The sequence below is a fragment of the Lepisosteus platostomus genome, chromosome 24 (genome assembly GCF_059453375.1).
Source record: "Lepisosteus platostomus isolate fLepPlt1 chromosome 24, fLepPlt1.hap1, whole genome shotgun sequence".
Taxonomy (NCBI): Eukaryota; Metazoa; Chordata; class Actinopteri; order Semionotiformes; family Lepisosteidae; genus Lepisosteus; species Lepisosteus platostomus.
The window spans coordinates 17845962-17867074 of record NC_142634.1 but is presented as its reverse complement, the minus strand read 5'-3'; the positions used below and the strand labels follow the sequence as shown (position 1 = coordinate 17867074).

General features: G+C 46.9%; 2 protein-coding genes across 5 annotated transcripts; one reads left to right on the top strand and one right to left on the bottom strand.

The window, feature by feature from the left end:
* Nucleotides 1-659: 659 nt before the first annotated feature.
* On the top strand, nucleotides 660-6752 carry cfap73 (cilia and flagella associated protein 73). Of its 4 annotated transcripts, XM_088618283.1 has the most exons (8): nucleotides 660-881; nucleotides 1727-1832; nucleotides 2244-2348; nucleotides 2953-3153; nucleotides 3869-4090; nucleotides 5099-5257; nucleotides 5525-5606; nucleotides 5907-6752. In XM_088618283.1, exons 1-7 carry the CDS (start codon nucleotides 826-828, stop codon nucleotides 5582-5584), a joined length of 909 nt encoding a protein of 302 aa, XP_088474409.1. In that variant the 5' UTR covers nucleotides 660-825; the 3' UTR covers nucleotides 5585-5606; nucleotides 5907-6752. The 4 variants fall into 4 exon arrangements, 3 of the variants coding, with proteins under 3 accessions (XP_088474409.1, XP_088474410.1, XP_088474411.1); XM_088618285.1 differs by lacking the exons at nucleotides 660-881; nucleotides 1727-1832 and adding an exon at nucleotides 1882-2148; XR_015929817.1 differs by lacking the exons at nucleotides 5525-5606; nucleotides 5907-6752 and having other exon boundaries at nucleotides 3869-4411; nucleotides 5099-5233.
* Nucleotides 6753-7397: 645 nt separating this feature from the next.
* ddx54 (DEAD (Asp-Glu-Ala-Asp) box polypeptide 54) lies at nucleotides 7398-20503 on the bottom strand. The gene is made up of 20 exons (XM_088618257.1): nucleotides 20205-20503; nucleotides 19704-19830; nucleotides 18803-18873; nucleotides 18209-18397; nucleotides 17603-17652; nucleotides 17348-17389; nucleotides 16738-16833; nucleotides 16288-16409; nucleotides 15697-15758; nucleotides 15031-15162; nucleotides 14524-14734; nucleotides 13953-14084; nucleotides 13292-13513; nucleotides 13013-13086; nucleotides 11924-12112; nucleotides 11216-11361; nucleotides 10577-10690; nucleotides 10032-10139; nucleotides 8543-8637; nucleotides 7398-7956 (listed from the first exon to the last, which is right to left on the bottom strand). Exons 1-20 carry the CDS (start codon nucleotides 20334-20336, stop codon nucleotides 7715-7717), a joined length of 2556 nt encoding a protein of 851 aa, XP_088474383.1. The 5' UTR covers nucleotides 20337-20503; the 3' UTR covers nucleotides 7398-7714.
* Between the last annotated feature and the right edge of the window lie 610 nt (nucleotides 20504-21113).

Here is a 21113-nt window from a genome sequence, read left to right as displayed (position 1 = left end):
TTGTTTTCTGAAAGGAAGATACAGTATCTCCATGTCGGTGCCCAAACAATGGACGTCACTTCCAGTGAAGTCTGGTGAAATGTGCATGTAATGTAGCTTGGCCAGGGGACACCACGCCAATCCATGTCAAAACACTACACTGCCAGCTCTATGGCAACCTCTGGAGCATGCGGAACTATTTTCCTAGCTAGAGAGTTGGGGAGTGACTTCTTCAGCTACAGCACTATGCAAGCGAAGGCTCCTTTGAATCGGTGAATCTAAGATTAAAAACTGGACCACACCAAAGCAATAAATCCCTGATAACCTGTAAAAACAATCCGCCTTGTTGCATGAACTTTAAAGCCTGCTCTTTATTCAATGTTCAGTTAGTGTGATTTACAGAGGACAGGAGTTTTCTGTCCATGCCTGTGAAGTGCTTGAGTGGAGTGCCCAGAAAAGAGCTATTGTAAGGCATCATTATTACTTAGCAGGATGAACTTCATAGATCAAATAAAAGCCGAATCTGGGTAACCCCTAGATACCGCCGATTGGTCAGCCCATCTCACTGCAAACGTCAAACATCTCTTTTCACGACACCGTGAGTTGCTATACCAATACCTACCATTGGAGGGCGTACGTGTGTAGACATCGGAATGTGTCTCAACACAAAATCAGTTCTTTGAAAGGGCCGGAAGACTGGCTGGTGCCTGCTTGTTACCATAGGAACGACAACAGCGTCCCGACTGTGGATCTGCATAGCCGGAGCGATTGTAATCAAGGACTGAAACGAGCACCTAGTGCGCTGTTGATTTCCAGACGAAGGAGAAGAAGCTCCGACCGATAAAAATGACTTTAAACTTGGAAGACTATTTCCGAACAGTCTATGAAGACAAACTGCTTGTGTGAGTAAATACCAGCACTACACTGTTTCACCTTTCTGAGCGTGCAAGTTGTCTGGTTACAGACCCATGCAGCCGTAGACCTTTAGAAATGAAACAAGACACGGTGTTGAAAGTTTTCACGTGTGTTCTTTTCCTCTAACCTTTTCAAAACGTTTGAACCGCTGGCGAGAAACGCTCAAACGTTTTCTATTGTATATGCCGTTCTTTTTAACCAAAATAATAACAATAATAATAATAATTGCTTACACTTATATAGCGCTTTTCTGGACACTCCACTCAAAGCGCTTTACAGGCAATGGGGACTCCCCTCCACCACCACCAATGTGCAGCCCCACCTGGATGATGCGACGGCAGCCATAGTGCGCCAGAACACTCACCACACACCAGCTCTCAGTGGGGAGGAGAGCAGAGTGATGAAGCCAATTCACAGAGGGGGATTGTTAGGAGGCCATGATTGATAACAGCCGATGGGGAAATTTGGCCAGGACACCGGGGTTACACCCCTACTCTTTTCGAGAAACGCCCTGGGATTTTTAATGACCACAGAGAGTCAGGACCTCGGTTTTACGTCTCATCCGAAGGACGGCGCCTGTTTACAGTATTGTGTCCCAGTCACTATACTGGGGCATTAGGACCCACATGGACCACAGGGTGAGCGCCCCCTGCTGGCCCCACAAACACCAAAATAAACTTCGTTTTCCTGACAGTAAACACAAATAGCCTGCAGCACACTGTAATTAGCTGCAATCTTTTCCTTGTATTATAAAAACACTGGTTCACTGGGGTCTCAATCTAAATGGCGAATTCCGGTGGAATTGCTCCCGGGTTCTCGTGCCTGTGTGCAGGAAGATGCCGCCCCGCGAGGACGACCAGCTGACCACCGCCACGCGCCTGCTGCAGCAGAGGAGGGAGGTGGCGGAAGTGGAGCAGACCCTGGCCACGCGGAAAGAGGTGCGCCGGTGCGTGGCTCCGCGGAGCATGGAGATACGTCATCAGAAGGGGCCTGGATCTGCCCAGTTAAAAGCCTGAGTTAAATTATTTCTTAAAATCTTGGCACAACGAAACGACCACATCTGCAAATGAGAAACCAGAGAGCAACACTTACCCAGCAGCAATTATCCACAAATAAATAGACGAGAGTAGTCTAGTTCATATTTGTGTATGTTGTGCAGCACTATATAACCGTTGATGAAATTCCAAAAGCATTGATGAAAACAGATGGATGAAAAGAAATGCTTCCAGTAACCAGACTTCAGCCTGCTGTTAGGTGTGTGAAATGTCAGCTGTCCTGTGGCTCGGGAGGCGGGGGGGAGCTGGGCGCTGTCTGCGGGCCGCTGACCACAGCCAGCCTTCTGCCCACAGGACTTCCAGATGAGGCTGGAGAGGCTGCAGCAGCGCAGGGAGGAGCTCGGGCAGAAGGAGGAGATGCTGAAGGAAGCCCTCCTCAAGTTCGACAAGTTCCTGAAAGTGAGCCCGAGGGGTTAGAGCTCGCGCTGGATCCACACCAGCCAGTTCTCATAGCCACCTACACACAGACCCCAATACACTCTGAGGAGCTCTGGTTAATATATACAGATATAACCTGTTTTGGGCATTGTGGCTTAAAATAGTGATTTAAAAATAGCAGATGATAAATAAATTACAGGCTCTCAGCCCTTTAAGACAGACCCCTTTTCAAATCATTATAGGGACCCCCACTGTAAACAGCAGGACTGAGGAGCCCCCTGACCCTGATCCTTCAGCTGAACCGCAGTCTGATCTGAAGCCAAGTCTTCCAGGGGAACCGCAGCCCTAGTTTTATATTTCTGGGGTTAGAAAAAATCGGCAATGATGAGAGCATTTCAAACCACAGTGGAAGTAAAACGTAAACAGTAACTTGTGAAACCTCCAATTTACGCCACAAAATAGACAAACCCCCAGGTGTGCGCAGCGCCATGTTCTGCGATTCTGAACGAAGCAGCCCTGTGACATGGTAAACAAGCAGGCTTGTGAAGACATCTCTTTTAACCTCGACTTCGAGACGGTTTTGCCAATAAATGGAACTTGTTAACTGTGTGTGTGTGGGCCTCAGGAGAACGACTCCAAGCAGAGCCGAGCGGTGAGGAAAGCGCGGGCCGAGAGGAACATGGCGCGACAGAAGGACCGCGAAATCAAGCAGCTGTCTCAGGAGATCGCCGCCCTTCAGGCCTGGAGGGAGCAGCTAGAGGGGAAAGTGAAGGAGAACGCCATCTACTGGGCGTACCTGGTCAGCGCCACCGACAAGTCTGAGAAGGTCAGCCCGGGTGTTTGACTTCATGGAATATGGAAAAACAAGGAATTAATATTAATATACATCAATCAAGATATCATATCATTTTTGTAAAAATCAGTTACTGGATCAACGTGCATGTTTTCATCTTTTGTTCTTTAATCCACTAATCCACATTTACTCATTTACTAATTAATCACTCAGCTGTTTTACTTGAGAGGTGAAATTACCACTACTTTCAAGTATGTGTCTCCCCAGGAGCGGGGCTGGTCACCCCTGATGTAGTGGATGTAAGGGCTGCAAACTGAGTTTTTGTCCAAACCCTTCAATTACAGAGCTGTGTATCGTGTACGAGCGGCACGGCCTTGCTGGGCCCAGTTCCCCTGCTGCTCTCTCCCCGTGTTCACCCGGGTTTCCTCCCACAGTCCAAAGACATGCTGGTGGATTAACTGGCTTTCGGGAAGACTGGCCCTGGGGCAAGTGTGTGTCCTAAGATGGCCTAGCGTATCTGTCCAGGGCGCCTTGCACCCGTTGCTTGCCAGTACAGGCTCTTTGAGCCGGAATCGGATGAAGAGGTTATAATATGAATGGATGGATGGACCACATGTACAACAGTGAACAGCTTATATAAAGCATAACAATGCATTCTGTACCAACTCCAGCCAGAGCCATGGGTGTGGGGATCAGTCCCCAGTAGTTGTGGGGAAGCATGCAAGCTGAAGAGCTGTGGCCGCTGCAGTTCCAGGAGATCCGCGAGCTGATCGGCCGCTTCGACACCATGCTGTCCACGCGGGAGCAGCTCCTGCAGCGGGAGAGCGAGGGCCAGGGCCGCCTGGAGGAGGAAAAGCAGCGTCTGCGCCGCTTCGTGAAGGAGCGCAGCGACCTCATCCTGCAGCACAACAACCAGCTGGCCGCGCTGCAGACGCAGCTCGACCAGGCGCGCGCGCTGGCGCTCAAGTGGGTACGGGACTCTGGCCGAGACCGCCCGAGCTGCAGCAGAGCAGGGGGGTTCACGGTGGGCTCCCCAGAAAAGCTCTAAAAAATAAGAAACCGCCACGGCACTGCCAGGTAAGACTGGAGCTGTTTGAATGGGGTTCCCAGTTTCCCAGCGAATCCTGACTCCTGTGACGTACTGTGCTCCTGCAAGCCTGCAGTGATGTCAGCCAGAGGCCGAGCTGCTCCGTTAAGCCTGCGCTCCGGAGTGACAGGACGCCACTAGCCCTGCAGGCGTGTGTGCTGGAGGAGCAAGACTACATGCCTCATTCTCTCCCAAGCAATACAGGTGTCGAAACCAAGGTTTTAAACATCTGGCGATTCCCAGTTTTTCAAGTATACTTTATTACAACAAACCCATTTGCACCTCTTCAATCATGCAAAGAGGCAAAACAGAGTCGGAGCTCTGTTGGAGACCATTATTTACTGTACCAGTGTAACTCATTTATCAAGTACAGTCCCAATATATCCATCAGTACCTGTGTAGGTAGCAACTCGAAGTTGATATTTAAATGTTAGAGACATTTCATTGCCAGCAGTTACTGCTGCATGCTGTATTGTGCATTTGATAAACTTTGATTTATTGAAGTTGTCTGTACGGCTGGCCTCAGAAAGTCTAAAGAGCACAGCTTTCTTCATGAGCAAACAAGAGATGCCTTCCATGCAGGCCATTTAAGCTTGTTTTTAAATTAAAATCACATCAGGAGACGCTGTGATGCTTTGCAAATGTTGTATCATACCAATAGACTGTCATTGTTCAAAGGTTGAGATTGGTTTTACATTTCTAAATAAAAGCATACTTCCTTACCATAAGTAAAAAGTGAAACTGGTGATGTGTACACATTTTAATAGTAATCATACTACTCTATCCTCTTTTCCAAAAGGCTCTCAGCCTAATTAATTTTTAATTAATTTGGTGTCGAGCGTAGTTTGTCCATAGGAAACTTATGTGGGTCTTTAATCTCTTGGTGTGTAGGAGTCAAAGTGGAACCACATCCAAGCCACAGCAGCCAAGAAGACCCTGCTTTTGGGCCAGATCAAGGTGGTGATCCTCAACCTATTCCAGATGGTCAACAAGCACACCCAACAAGACTCAGACGTGTCCATAGAAGACCCAGAGGGACAGCTGGACAGGGTCAGTGCTGTTTTAAACGCGGCCTGGCTTCATGAGTAAGGCAGTAGCCTGGAGTACTGGTTAAGACTCTTACTATAATGCCAAAGGTTCAAATCCTACTTCGGAATACAATTACCGCTGGTCAAAATACCTTACCGAGACTGGTGCAGCCAGCAATTATATCAATTTGTATTTGTAATATCTAATTGCAACCTCTGAGAGTTGCTTTGAGGAAAAAGGCTCAGACACAAAATGTTGAATCTTCTGCATTCTGATTCCCAATGGCAGATTCAGCTCTTCACTCAAGACCTGTCCGACATCCTCTCCGAGCTGAACCTTCCTGCGTAGAGTGCCTTCAATATCTAATCAGGTGAGAGCTGGGCAGTCATTAGCACTGAACCTTTAGAAAATAATTAATGTTCATTTTAAAGGAACAAGTAAAGGTTTATTCCATATCGGAAAGAGAAGAAAAGAAACAACGTTTCAGCTGTGGAGCCTTCTTCGGATGTGAGCTCACCTGAACAAGTAAAACCTTCACTTGTTCCTTTGCAGCTCACTCATGCTGTCGCAGCTGCCTACTTGGATGTTCATTTTAGTCAAGTCCAGGTCCTGCACCACCTTAGTTATCAAGGCGTGTTGTAAGAACATTAAACGTGTTTATTTCCAACAGATAAAAGAATCTAATGACCACACGCAGAAGGCTGTTCCACTGAAGAGGGGCATGTAGCAGATGTCGCATGACAGGGGCCCAAGAGTCCTTTTGAAGATGGAAACTGGACATCTCTCCCTTTTTGTTTATTTTGAAGTTTCCAATATAGTTATATATTGAAGAGAACCTTACTTAACATCTTTGGGACAAAAGATCTTAAAATGAATTCCTAGCAACGATTAACCAGCAGTAACGTCAAAAAGGATCTGGAAACAAAAAAGCTTCCAGTTTCTAAACATCGAGGTTTTTCTACAAGCTAATAACTTCAAATATAATAGTACTTTGTAGTGCGATCAAGAGTGATAAGGAGATGATTTCAGTCACTGCCAGTAATCACAGTTCCTTATCCTGCTCTCAAAGACAATTAAAAACTATGAACACTCCTGTATTATTTCATGTGCTCACAAGTCAAGCAATATTTGAACCAAGTAAAACTAGGGACTATGTTAGCATGGCATGATTACAGATTTTCCATGTCCCAGTGTTAGCCAGACTGAATGATATTAAAATAAATTGGGGAGCTCACTATATACAATCTTAATCACAACTTAAATGTGAATATTCCATCACATAAATTCATTTTTTTCTATAACTTCTTTCTGAATGATGTGATGTTTATGTTTTTAAGGCCTTGGTAAACAAGCTCCTTGATGGCCGTCAGCCAATTTGCTAGAACCCATCTAGTGAAAATCCTTGAACACCATCTGGCTTTTGTCATTATTTCTGTACAATCTGATGAACACTGCAGAGAAATGAAAAGTACTGTATTTTTATTATGCATATTAAATATAAAGAAAATCGCAGTAATCCATTTGTTGAGAATTGCAATGGAGAATAATACCCCACATTCCACACATTCACTGAACACTTGTGCACCACTAAACGCAGGGAACAGCAATAATCCACCTGGCATTTCAGAAATGATTAGAAAGACAGCCGTCACAACATAAATAACTGCATACTTGTAATAATGGTTCCTCCCCAAATTCCTCCCCACAGTCCCCAGACATGCTGGTGGGTTAACTGGCCCTGGTGTGAATGTGCGTCTCTGCTCGGTCACGGACTGGCGTCCGTCTAGGGTGTACCCCACCTTGTGCCTGTTGCTTGCTGGGGAGCCAGAGCCTATCCCGGTGACCCTAAATTGGATGAAGTGGTTGGAGAATGAATGAATGTGATCAATTGTAACCACCCTAATCTCGGGACACGGAAGCAAAAGTACATCTCAGTTAGCTCTTCCATAGGATAGCTGGGGAGCTCATCTATTTCACTGGAATGGAAGTTCACAGTCGTACTCTCCACTCCAGAGGCGCCGACAGGTACAATTTCAGTGCCAAAACTGTGGTTCACACAGATGCCACTTCTTGTGTTGCGTTCAGTATTGCACACCCTGAACATTCCCTACTGCCTGCTGCCTGGTTGTGGCTGTCATAACTCAATTAATAGCAACATGGATCACCACACTTTTTTTATTCAGAAACAGAGAACTAGCATGGATCGGAGATGCAAATTCTCTAACGCACGTTTTGAAAATAATTGCTGGGCAAGCTTTTAAGAATGGTTATATCATGGGATATGTAGAGTCTTACTAGTCAAGCCACCAACAGTAGGCAGCTCAACTGCAGCTTTAGACATGAAAGCAGAGCCCTCTTCTCTGATCACCAAGAAGTCTGACCACAGCTCCATGTGCTTTCCAACGCAGTCCACATGTGGGAGCTGGACGCTCCCTCTGCCCTGGAGTCCAGCTGGGTGTGCCGTCTCATCTCCCCTCCTCAGAGCCTCTTCCTCAGCTTGCCTTTCCTGCTGGTTCCCCTGCCAAAGCCAGACCTTGCCACCTCCCCGACGTGCTGCCTGTTCTTCCTGCGGAGTTTCTTGAGCCCTCCGCTCTGCAGGAACTGCTGCTTCTCCCTCTTCTTGCGCTGCTTGAGGATCTGATCCCGGCTCTTCAGCTCGGAGCGCGGCCTGGGCCCAGGGCTGTGCTTCTGGGGCTGCGGACCTCTCCCGCCCTTCCTCCCTGTCAGCAGACATGAGCACAGGACCCGCGGTCAGAGCCGAACACAGGGCCCTTCAACAGCCACACCCTCCTTAACTGCTTAATTACTGGGAACCGAGTCTCAGAAAATTAGCTGAGGAAATTGTTAAAACAAGAGTCTCAGACTTCATGAATAATTCATATGTCTGGGTGGTGGATGTGGCTGACTTAGAATAATTTCTGCCAATTAGATTGTCAATATATTTTAAAGGTTTCTTAGCATTGCATGCTCGTGGTTCAGTACACAACTAGATTGTAGATTAATCTTTTCTGCAATAAATGTAAATGATCAATGCTTATACAGGGGCTGGAGGCACATGAATACAGAGGAAATGCCCTCTAGCCTGGGAGGCACAACTCACTAACTTAACTGGACAGTTTTTGGTCAATGGCCATAAACGACCTAAACGAAGCAAACCACCAAAGTAGCATTAGATAGGAAGATAAAATACTGTATAGTCCTTGTCCACCTACATCTGATCCATCCTAGGACAGATCCAAGAACCACAGGAAGACAGATTTCAAGAAGAATCCACTCTCCCGTTCCCTGCAACGGAGGAGACCTTACCTGTACTTGCTCTCCTTGCCCCACTGCCACCTCCTTCTCCCTCAGAATCAGATGCTCCATCCTCCATCTTGTACTTCTTCTTCCACTGCTCATAGCTGTGGGGCCAAAGGTCAAGGACACACACCAAGGGAAAAGAGAGCTGCATCTACACCCCTGTTCCACGCCGTCTCGATGTTCCTCCAGGGCCGTACGTACACGGTATGGGGGTTTATCAGAAACCCCTGCCCTTCATTAGCAGGTACTTATCTTGTCACTCCAGTGATTTAAGTTCTGCCACTGGGTGTGCCTCCCTGATGTCGAACACCTTCCTCGCTGCGTTTTCTTATTCTCACTTGTTTACTCTCCCGGACTCCCCGGTGCCACTTTGAGAACTGCACTTTCTCTTTTACTGACTGAGCATTCCTGTTCCACCGCCCCAGTGCAGGGCTGCCCGTCTCAGCTCAGCCTGTCAGCTGGCACTGTGCTCCGAACCCTGTGTGTGGGCTCACCCTGCAGCTCCACTGCTGCCCTCTACATGTACAGCATGGGAGAGTGCTGTCGGTGCTGCAGACATTCATATGCAGTAAAAAACAACAGATGGTACTGTTTCTCCACATAACTCCATGACATTCAAGTAAGCAGTCACCAGTCATGGACAATACCCAAGCCACACAATGCCATTCATAACACAGATCAGGCAGTTGCTGCAGGGGATAGCAATTTGGTTTTGTGCATCATGCAATGTTGAATGTAGATGCTGAAGCAGAATGTAATGGGGGGAAAAAACCCATCTCACTACGACTCACTACCACCATACTGACATGGTAATCTGTTACAAAGTAGTAGAACTGGATATTACCTTCATACAAATACATCTTTAAGTTGAAGGTTACAAAAAAATGCAACTAATTCTATCAAAATACAGAAGCCTACTAGTGCCACTTAAAAAAAAAATGTTTAAATGAGATAACTGTTTAAAAACAATATGCAATATAATCTCATTTCTGTGGTGCTAGTAGGCCTCTGTAAAAAGTCACTTTCAAACTTTTAAAGATTAACCTCCCATTAAAATATACCTGTCCAATTCATTCTAGAGTGCTCTTCTTCGGGTTTTCTCATGTTTCCATAGGAATGTTAGGTAAGTGTAAAGGTGGATAAAAATCCCTACTATGATCTGTACTTGAAAGACAAGACCAAGTAGCAGCGACAAGCAGCCTGAGAACAGTAAACATTTCTTTTTACACAAAGTGCTGAGAGCGTCTGGAACCAGCTATCCAGCCGTGCTGTCTAAGCCAATACCCTGCCTTTCAAGAAAAGCCAGGATGAGGTTCTCACATCAATTTGCTACTAGGAGCTGAAAGGGGCTGGACGAGACCCGTGTGGTCACGGATGGAAAGGAACTATGCAGCTCAGTCTCAGTGCAGACAGAACATACACAGGGTTACAGACAGAGGGGAAACTGGGACAGAGGCACAGGGGGCTCTCTCCCAGCCAGACTGAGGAAGGATACAGGTTTTTCTTGTAAGAGCTGCTGATCAGCTGGCCACTCTCTGTCCGAACTTTCTTCTTTTGGTCTTCTTTTCCTGTCTCCCGCACAAAGCGTTTCTTCTTCCTGTCCCTGGAGAGAGACACCGAGAGCTACCAACACGACACAGTTGGACCAGTGATGTCTGGATTCAGAACCACAAGCCACTGAGTGTTCTCCCTCATCAAGGCCTCAAGCAGAGTTCACAAGTGGTTTAACTGGTAGGTCAATCCTGCAGTTTCACAGGCTAGGCCATCATGTTTAAAGTTGCTGTTGAAAATAAATCAGCAACCATGTGACAAATATCCTTCCCACATAAATTTAGATGTGTTTAGCTTACAATGATCATTAGCTGAATGTTCAAAAATCATACTTAAATCAAGTCAAAATCTCAGAGGGCTATGAATCATTGACATTAAAATTGGTGAAAAAGATTACAATGACAGCTAATTACTCCAAAATCAAGACAGAAAATGAACGGCCCTAGCAGTGATGGACACAATCTTCAGGAAGGCCCTCAGTATTCTTACCACTTCAGCATATTCTTGTGTTGGCTCATCTTGTCACCCTCGTCACCCATGAGGTCCAACACAGCCCCAGACGCCTGCTGCTCAAAAGTGCTGCCTTCCCCAACAAGACTGAGCCTGTGAACACAGCAACGGGCAGGAGAGACTCACACTCTGCACTGCTCAGTTTCAGACTTCTGACCATTTCTTTAAAGCCAGAGGACGTCTGTTAAATGAAAGATCATTGCAAGTATCTTATGCATCTTCTTTATGCAACTTTCACTATTCACTCAAAGTCAAGCAACACAAGACTGAAAATTGGATTAACATCACTACAATTTACTGCACTGCACTGTATATCATGTACTTAATTTACTGATACTTCTCATTCTGAATTTTTGGTTTATAGCACGTCTTAATTTGGGACATTTATTCTCACTTTCAAAGGCTTGGCCCCAATTAGCAACAGGCAAGTTGACTGAGTGTCTGAAACAACACACTCTGCAAGTACCCAGGCGAGTAAACCATATCATTTTATTTTCAGTGCCCCTCTACATTAAACAAAAAAAAAAAGTGACCGATTAGGAATGGAAACAAGCCGAAATGGACACTCCGACCACTTCAAGAGCAAGAAAAAAGGCCGTGACCTGAATCTGGTCCTACCCTCTCTCAGAGTCGAAGTCCTTGGGTCGATAGGGGATGTAAAACTCCTGGTCACAGAAGGTCTCCCTCTTCTTCTTCTTCTTCGGAGCCTCTGCCTCTCCCTGCGTCATCTTCCTCTTCCCACCCAGCACTGCAGAAAACACTCCCTGCAGACACCCAACACAACACTTGAGCACCTTTCTCTTCTTTCACCCAGAATCTGGAACCTCCTTTGTACTGTTCCACACCCACTTAACCAGCAGCACCAGTGGTTCTAATCCCTGTGCCCAGCAAGAGGACCAGCAGACACACCCGCCTATTAGAGCATTCATCTTCCGACAACGTGAGGAAGAGGAGGAAACGGGAGTGAGGAGCTCAGGTCAGACTGCTGAGACTCGTGCATAAATCATCTCTGACGTCCGTGCGCGTCCCGTGTGGGCTTGTTCAAGAGATCTCCTGCACCCAGAGTGAGCCCAGGTGCTCCTCGTATCCAGGAGAACTGGATGGGCAGAACCCTGGTCCCCAAGGTAGCAGACAGGTAACGTCTCTGGCAAGACAATCCTCCATAGGTAAAAATGAGTAATAAACTCTATGGGACTTGGTAACGGAAATCTCTGATAATCTGACACGATAAACGTTAAGATAAAACCCCAGACGAAGGTGTACGTTGGCACAAAGCTTTTCTAACTAAAGCAGCTCTGGCCCGCAGGGGGCGCCGAGGAGCCGTACCTGGATGTGCTCTTCGTCGCTCTCGGCCTGCAGGGCGGCGCCAGCGGCAGGCTGGCTCGCCGGGCCCTCGGCCGCCTTGTCCTCTCGCGCCCGCAGGAAGCTGCCCACCCGCCCCGCGTCGCGGCGCCGCTTCGCCCGCATCACCTCGCTGGCCGCCGTCCTGCTGCTCGAGTTGATCTCGAAGATGGTCTGGAAGACAGCGGTGTCCCCGTGAGCTCCCGAGCGGCGCCCCAGGGCCCAGCTGGGGCCCAGCCCAAAGCCCTGGCAGCACAGCTGCCCAACAGCTGGAAGAGCGCCCAGCCAGCTGTGGTGCGCGCTCAAGCCGGAGGCACATGGGGGATCAGGACCAGAAGGCCGCGGTGTGGGGCGACACGAGGCGTCGGGAGACATTCTTCCCCTCCAGAACAGGGTGAAAATGGAGGGTTTGCGCCCGTAGGAGCAGAAACGTTGCCCCTGCACTTTAAGGCGGGAGGTTTTCCCCCATGAGAGTTAGTGGAATAAAGTCGGGACTGAGTGTTTTTCTTCTAGCTAAACAAAAAGTATACGTACAAGAGAGTAGGAATTTGCCCACAAAAGAGAAGGAATAAGTAGGACCACTGTAAGTTTGTTTCCCTGGTAAGTATACAAACACAGTACATGTACATGTCTTATGTTGATTGACCAATCATTTTTAAGATTACAATTACAATTTTAAGCATTTTAAGGGATATTTGAAATAAACTTAACCAAACGCTCACTTATATGACCTTGCCTTTAAAAGTGGACAGATTGTGCCCGATTGTCCTTCTCATGTTCTTGACAGTACCTGATCTGCTCTAGGCAAAGAAAAATGTGATCAAACTCGTCATCTCTTAGGTGCACCTCCAGCTACGCAACAAAACCTCATCTAAAAGAAAATTCACTTAGTCGACAAACGGAAATTTGTACGTTATGTTCATGATAACTTGACAAAGTTAGAGTGGGGAAACGTATATCAGGGATGCCCTGTAATGCGCTGAAGAGCTACAGAAATAAGTGGCAAAATACAGCGAAGGACCACTGTGTAAGAGCAAAGTGTGAACCAGAGAATCAGGCGGCTGAGGAGCTTACAGCCTTCGATTTGTAGTTTTTGACGCCGTCCACCATCTTCAATCTGTCCAGCTCCTCGCCCCCCAGTGCAGATCCTACGTGTGGAAGCGCACAGAGAGCATGTTACACACTGCAGGTAGAGGGCAACCAGCAGGAGGGAAGGAAAGAGGGAAACAAGGGCATACGTTAGGAGAGAGAGGGAAGAGGAAGAGAGAGACAAGTGAGGGAGGGCAGACAGCAGGGAAAGGAAGGACAGAGCAGCGGCAGTAGACACAGAGAGGAGCGAAAGGCAGAACTGACCCAGCAGCGGATGGACAGCCAGGCTGGACAAATCCACACCCTTGGCCCTCTTGATGGACTCCGCCGAGGGGCTGGGCCGGGACCGCAGGTACTGTTTGTATGCGTTCTCCGCCACGCGGCGCAGGTTCTGGAGGTCCTGCGAGTTCTGATGCGCAGCGATCAGCAGAGCTTCCTCGTCATCCAACACACTTTGGGGCACACGGCCAAACACCCCATCTACATCTGGAAACGGGCAGAAAGAGTGACACACAGCTCTGTCTCAAAGGCAGGGAACTGTCTACCATGGCAAGGAAAAAGACTTTTGAGATGGGGATGTCAAAAGTATAGAGACTTTCTATTTAGAAGTCCAAATCACTTAATGCTAAACAACAAAGCTTTAATACATTGCAAACAAATGCACCTAACATATCTAACATCTTAAAAATTCTTCAAGTTAACCGTAAGGATGGACCCTTGATCTTGTTGATTTAAATGTATAAGTTAAGCAACCAGTAGCTCCAAATGTCTATAGCAATGTCATAACAAGCTTTAAATACCTAGTACTGGCTACTGGCAATATAAGATGCCGCTCGTTTTCAAACCTGAGACGGATGAGGCAGTGCAGTCTTACTGTGCTCCTTTTGGATTTAACCAGGATGTGTGCAGAGGAGAGGCAGCGTACCTTGGGGCAGGCCAGCTGTGGCAAACTGAAGGGGGCGGCCCAGGAAGAGATGGAGATCAAACATGAAGGGCACCTCGTCAGGGCAGACCAGGCTGTACGCCGTTCCAGTCCTGCCAGCACGAGCCACACGACCTGCGATACGCAGCCACAGAAACACGAAGACACAACAGCTTTGTTACACCATTTCTTCTAGAGTTTTTAGCAAAGGTGTCCAGCTATATATTGTAATTCTGGACTGGCACTGACTTAGTACAGGGACTCCCATCAAATCCACTGTCCACTGCGATGCTCTGAAGACAGATATTTACATTTCTGTAAATCATTCAAAACTGGAGCTTCAAGCACAGAATGCTGTACATTTGCAAAACAAAGAATATGCAAACAAAATAAGACAAGAGTACAGATTTCAGTCTAAGACACGTCAATCACCTGCATCACTGAATAGCAGTGTGAGCAGCTAAGTACATCAGTGCAGTTTAAGACCCCACTGAGAGATGGACATTGCTGGCAGACTCTGTGATCAAAGAGGCCACACTGTCTCCCCCGCCCAGTCAGCACAGTGCACGCGTACCAACTCTGTGCAGGAAGAGCTTGGCCTTGGAGGGAAAGTTGTAGTTGATGACATTGTCCAGCAGGGGGATATCGATACCACGAGCCGCCACGTCAGTCACCAGCATCACCATGCACTTCCTGTGGACGAAACGGCCGATGTTGATCTTGCGCGCAGTCTGGTCCAGGGCACTGTAGATGTAGGAGCAGTCCACCCCCTCCGACGATAAAACCTGAGAAACAGAACATCTTAATTACATTTACTATTTGATCAAGTCTTAATTCTAGTATATTTAAGGATTACCTTTAATTGCACACTGCAGGGTAATAAAGATATGAGATAAGGAATTCAAGTTCCTTTCATTACAGGGGATCGTTTTCTGAAAACTCACACCTTTCTTTTCCACTCAACAACAAACCCTGGTCCTCTCCGGACTCACTGCTCCCACTGGCCCACCAATGAAAATGCTGTCCTACGACGCACAGAGTGAGACTGCTTGCGGCCGCATGGCCCTTGGTCACAGCTCACCTCCTTCAAATACTCCACGTGGTGCTTGGTGGCCGCGAAGACCACAGTCTGCTCCTGGGGCTTCACCACGCTCCTCAGCAGGTGCAGCAGCAGCGCCGGCTTGTCGTCCTGCCGCAGCTGGAAGAAGGCCAGCTGGGGAGAGAGTCGAGGAAGCTCAGTTAGAGGAGCTGGGCTGCCTCTCTCTGGCCTATGGTATTCATCGTGAACGTACAGGACAGGACACATCTTCACTGTCACCGGACCAATGCTCAGCAAACAGGGCGCAGCCCACTGCAATCGCCCAGAAGGCTGCTCTGATTACCCAGCTATCAAACGTTATGACATCCTAACTCAGGCTGGATGCAGTCTAAAACACCACAGGTGACTGTTTAGGATAGGGCACTATTCAGGCCCTAACTGACGAGAAAGGGTACTTACCAAATAAAGCTGCTGTCAATGTGTTGTTCATTTATGCGTTAAAATCTTCATCCGAATCAACATGCATCAGTAACTCTACAGTGCACAATGTGATAAACTACAGACCTTCAAGTAATTCTGATCTTTATCGGCGTGACTCTCAGTTCCGCAGGAAAATTATTACAACGACTGGCCAGTTGTAACGCGAGTCCGGGACGTGACAAGAGGCTTGTCAGTGCTGTACTCCAGTCCACAGAGCTCCACCCTTACCTTCAGCTGATCACTCAGCTTGGTGTCCACATCCAGGCGGATCAGCACTGGTTCTGTTAGCCCTGGAAAACATGTCAGAAAAAAAGGTTAAACATGTCTTGCAGAAGAAAACAAAACAGAGTTTCAGCCATCTTTTTCATTTGAATCTTTTATCCCCATTCAAATCAGATCTTCTTGATCGTCTGCTCCTGTAAACAATCTCCCAGACTGAATTAAGAAGCTTCAATGAGCCTGTTGGCAGCTAGTCCGAATCATCAAGGCTGTTCAGATGATCTTCAATAATTAGGTTTTTCAACATACTTTTTCAAAGAATTTTTATTGTGAAAAGAAATGGGTTAAGAAAACTATTCCTGCACAACACTCAGGAGTCCAGCTGTGAAGCAGCAGGATCCCTCTTCAAACTCAGGATGCTGCAATTCCACGAAGGGAAGAAACGTTCCTGAAGTTCTGCTTGTTGCCTAGGACGGCACAACGACAGCTCGGGATTTTGAAACGTGGGTCAACGCGAAGAGCAAGAAAGGCCCTTACTGGGGAGAAAGAGGCGGGCAGATAGACACAACCCTGAAGGACGGGGGGCGGTCGATTTCTTACCGGCCCGGGCGAACTCCACCAGCAGCTTGGGCAGCGTGGCAGAGAAGAGCAGCGTCTGCCGGGCCTCTGGGAGCCGGCGGATAATCTCCTGCAGCTGCTCAGCAAAGCCCATCTCAAACAGCCTGGAGAGACAGAGGCAGGGCCCACCTTTAAAAGGACTGTCTGCAGGACACGCGCTGTCAAACTGCTTACGCAGAGAAAAGACTAAGTCAGGATCCACACACCAACTATATATTCCAATAAACCCAAACAAGGGCACACAGAAACCCCAAAATAAAACTGGGTACATACTCGTATAGTTTACCCAGCATGAGCCCTGCCTCCACAATGAGAGACAAGATGAGCAGTAGAGGCATCAGTGTAAAACCAGATGCGTCCCACTGACCACAGCCCTGAAACAAGAGATCAAGCAGCTCAAAGGCAACGGCTGCACCCGGCCACACTGCTCACCTGTCGGCCTCGTCGAACACCACGTACTCCACACCCCGGAGCTTGAGGTTCATCTCCACAGCCACGTGCATCAGGCGCCCCGGCGTGCCGATGATGCTGAGGAAACAGACAGGGGCCGGAGCTCGGTGACTGCTGCCAGAGAGTCAGTTCTGACACGTGCTCCTTGAGCAAACCTGTGCTGTAGACAAGTGCTAGAGTGACAACACACGTCTGAATTCGCCTCAGCTAGGGACACACTTAAACACGTTTGCTTTATATACAAGATAAAAAATGCCAATGCCTTACATAATGCCAGTCTGGGGCTAATGTTTGTTTTTTCAAGCAATACAATGAGAAAAAATGCAAACTGCACAACTACTGCTATAGGAAGCTATTGTCATTTGAACTCCAAACAGCCATGGTCAAGGTTTGTTAAGTAGGAACTCCTTCAAAAGCATTAGTGACAAAATCAGCCGTTGTACAAGGTCACTGAACGTGAACCACAAGGCTCCAAATGCCAGAGCTGTACATTGCAACATGCTTACAAAAAGAAAGCTGTGAGGATGGAACTGTGAGATGATCAATATGGAACAGGAGGGACTCTGCTTTAAAGATCTGATACACAACTTACATATCTGGGTTCTCGTGTAGGGCCGCAAACTGATCATCCATTCTGAAACAGACACAGCTCTTTCATTATCATGTCGACGGGTAATATTCCATTCAGAACACACACTGCAACTGTCATTTTAATACGCAATCATTTCTGTGCGTTTTACAGATTCTTCACTTTGTGAACCACAATATTACAATTATTAATTTGCTCACTGCTCTTCATAGCATGAGCAAACACAAGGCCAAGCCACTGCAGAAGGCTCACACTCACCTGTCTCCTCCAAGGATCAACGCAGTTTTAAGGCCAGTGAACTTCCCAAGCTGAAAGACGACAACACAAAATTACACCAGTCATCTGATCTTTACATTAACATTTTCAACTTGCTACAACTCTGTATAAAGAGGGTTTGTGCATTTCTTCAGAGTAGACACCTGCCACAAACTAACCTTCTCACTCCTTTTAAGGCATTTACACTGTAGTTAACACTTGCTATTTACATGCATGTGATCTCGTGTCCCTGGATCCATCAAGCTGATCTTGACCTTAACGTTTTCTCTTCCTCACCTGTATGTTTTTTTTAGCTGTAAAAGGGTTGCTACTTTTAAGAGTGTGATCAACATAGTTACCATGTTGTGACACAGAAAAATGTTCTATCTCACCCATCAGTCTTTAGAGAGCCCTTTACATGATAAGCAACATCTCAAATTGCGTTACAGCCACTTGACAACATGACAGAGCAATACAAACGTGGCCGACAGCAGATTCGCCGAGAAGGGGGTTGCAGGGCAGATGATGTGGTTGTTCTCTGCGGATCTCTGACTGACTGACACGCCTGGGCGCCCAGGCCACCGTGCTGGGAGAGGACAGCTCTCCTACCTCCTTGGTGAACTTCAGCGTCTGCAGCGCCAGCTCCCGGGTGGGCGACAGGATGAGGGCGCGGGCGCCGGTCTGGGCCTGGGGAGCCTTCAGCCGCTCAAACAGGGGGATGAGGAAGGCCGCAGTCTTGCCACTGCCCGTCCTCGCCATGGCAACCACATCCCTGCCTTCGAGAATCAGTGGAATTGTCTAGGGAGAGGGCAAGCAGGAAAGAAAACGATGCCATGTTTTTCAAATGACACTTTTTTGACACCACTAATCAGTTACATTTTATGATCATAACATTGCGGAATACATGCATAATGCTACCAGCTCCCCAAAGAAGTACTACCCTCAGTTTATTTAAGCTTCCTGCCTTTCAATCAGTTAAGATGTTTTGAGACAATGTATTCAGTTAAATTCTAAGGATGACAGTTAATTAAGAGTTACTCCCTTTTCCTGACCCTGTTTAGTACCCTTTTTCTGGGTAAAATCAGTAAAGTTTAATGAAATGTGACTGTTAAAAACACTAACCTAAAGCAAGCACTGATACAGAGGTTCAAGACACGCAGTGTCCAGATAGACAGAAACCAGATAGCACTGCAGATCACTTACTTTTCTCTGGATGGGGGTGGGAACCTTGTAGCCTTTCTTCATCACCCCCTTAAACACGGGGTAGCTCAGGCCTAGAAAATACAAGCACAAAAATAAACCAGTCTAAAACCAAAACTATGATATGTCCTGTTACATCAGTGTCATCCAGTTTTTTTACCGAGATACTTATATGAACACTGAACTGAATCTGAAGTTTGCAATTTAAAGCTAATCATTACAAATACCTGATTAAGTAAGCCACTACATTTTTCATTAACCACCCATGACTCCTTTGTCCAAGAATAATCATGACTATCAGACCATATCATCCACAACAAGGGTCCCAAAAGAGTCAAGTGTCCTTAATGTTGTGATTTATCCAAGCCTTTAGCAATTTTAATTTATTCAAGTATGGAAATCAGTTGTTCGTAACTGTATGAAATCAGGTCTGCGGGACTGGGGCTCTCCACGCACGAGGTTCAGTCATCAGGACCAGACATGTCCGATTAGGATCAGGTAATCCTGACACTGTAACTGCACTGTACACATCTCAGACAGAATTAAAAAAACATCATGGAGTTCAATATCCTCCTGTCCTGTACTTTTAGTCACAATGAACCTTAAAGAGTGCAACATCCCACGAAGACATCCAGAATATTACATCCAGCACTGTCTGAACACAACCTTCCAGAGCTCCATTATATTATCTGGCTGACAGTCACATCCAAGCAGCTTATATCTGCACACATTTATACCCGTGGGTCTTTACTAAACCAATCCGAGTGAAGCACCTTGCTCAAGAGCACAACAGCAGTGTCTCACCTGGGAACCCACAACTTCCCAGTTACCCGTCCAGAACCCTGACCACAGCTCCACCCCGAGTTCGCAGTGTAATGATTAAAGAGCTGCTCTGGTCGCTTACCCATCGACTGGAAGCCTCCAGATTTCTTTTTCTTCTTGTTCTGAGCCCGAACAAGCTCCCTCGTGTCGGGCTCCACGTCCGACAGGCAGTCAGAAGGAGCTGGGAAGCGTGGTAGTTTCTTACCCACCTGAGAGAGAACAGGGCAAACACAAAGGTGGTGACAAGGTATCTGACGGTTGTACACATTACAGTACTGGCATTGGATCAGTTTCATATCGTGCACATAGGCATATTTCAGTCACTTCGGTGTATTGGAAGTTTTACGTTTTTAAACAGATAATGTTTCACGTACAATTTGTCCACTCTGACTCAGTGTTGCGCTGATTGTACAGTAGTACGCTGACCAGATACCTCGTTTCAACAAGAATACTGCTACCCAGATTGTATGCGATTAAGAGTACATTCTCCTGGTTCACTAAACCACCCCATGTCACTAACCGCCGCAGACAGCGTGTACCCCTTTCACTGTGCGTCCCCTTGGGATTTTTAGCGGAATTTAACCTTTTTGGTCGCCGTGTCATCGCAGCTGGCTTCGGCAGCCAGCTCGAAATCGCCTCCGTCCGAGTCCGCATCGGGCTCCCGGTGCGCGGCATGGCGCTTCTTCCTGGTGAACCTCTTCTTCCTCTGTGCCATTGCTGCAGCGCCTCTCAAGCTGTACCAAGACCTGTCTCCCTGGCGTGGCTACAGCTAACGTTTTAACACATAAACCAGAGCGTTTTCAGGGCTAGCAGCCAGGAACTCAAGCGGCTCGTCTCTCGCAGGAGGCAGCCATGTTGGCCCACGTGTGTCGGAGCAGCGCGCTGCTGCAGCCGGACCAATGCACCTCAGAGGGGTGTGCAAACCACATGCCAGTCTAGGGATTTTGAAAATGTAGCTTAAATAATTAAATAGAGTTAGTAGTTTTATTTAAAGTATAGAAATTAAATTATTCTTTAAATATTTTAGTTTTTGGACAATATCCTTTATTTTATGACATACTAATATTTCCATGTCCCCTCTTTGCAACTATGGTAAAGTTCAGTTGGGTTGTACCACAAAGTAAGAGTTGGAGAATTCGAGAGTCAATGTTGCTTGTTTAAGTTATATTAAGAGTAAGAATTTTATCAAATAAACTAAATAATATTAAGTTATTTCGACGTTGTTTGTTTTAAAACTGTGAATTGGTGCGTTTTATTATGATATAAGGGTTGAGCTTTTGGCAAAACAATATTGTTGGTTTTCCCAGAAGTGACCGTAATATATCGAAAAGCGACGCAATTCAAGCGAGTTGAATGGCTAGTTTATGAGACTAAATTGGGTATCTGCAAACACAAGAAAGTAAATAAATATTTGTAACTAGTCGCTTCAACGAGATTACCTTACTTAACTAAGCAGAGATCGCATGACCAAAGGCGTCAAAGTAAATTAAAC

Bases quoted from the DNA above. Each gene is read 5' to 3' on its own strand.
- ddx54 (XM_088618257.1), bottom strand. From the start codon at position 20,336: ATGGCACAGAGGAAGAAGAGGTTCACCAGGAAGAAGCGCCATGCCGCG. The intron at 14,085-14,523 runs GTACGCGTGCAC...TGCGTATCGCAG, and splicing joins GCTCTTCCTGCACAGAGTTG to GTCGTGTGGCTCGTGCTGGC. The intron at 8,638-10,031 runs GTATCCTTCCTC...TTGGCCCCACAG, and splicing joins AGCTCTTACAAGAAAAACCT to CTATGAGCAGTGGAAGAAGA.
- cfap73 (XM_088618283.1), top strand. From the start codon at position 826: ATGACTTTAAACTTGGAAGACTATTTCCGAACAGTCTATGAAGACAAA. The intron at 4,091-5,098 runs GTACGGGACTCT...CTTGGTGTGTAG, and splicing joins GCGCGCTGGCGCTCAAGTGG to GAGTCAAAGTGGAACCACAT. The intron at 5,258-5,524 runs GTCAGTGCTGTT...TCCCAATGGCAG, and splicing joins CAGAGGGACAGCTGGACAGG to ATTCAGCTCTTCACTCAAGA.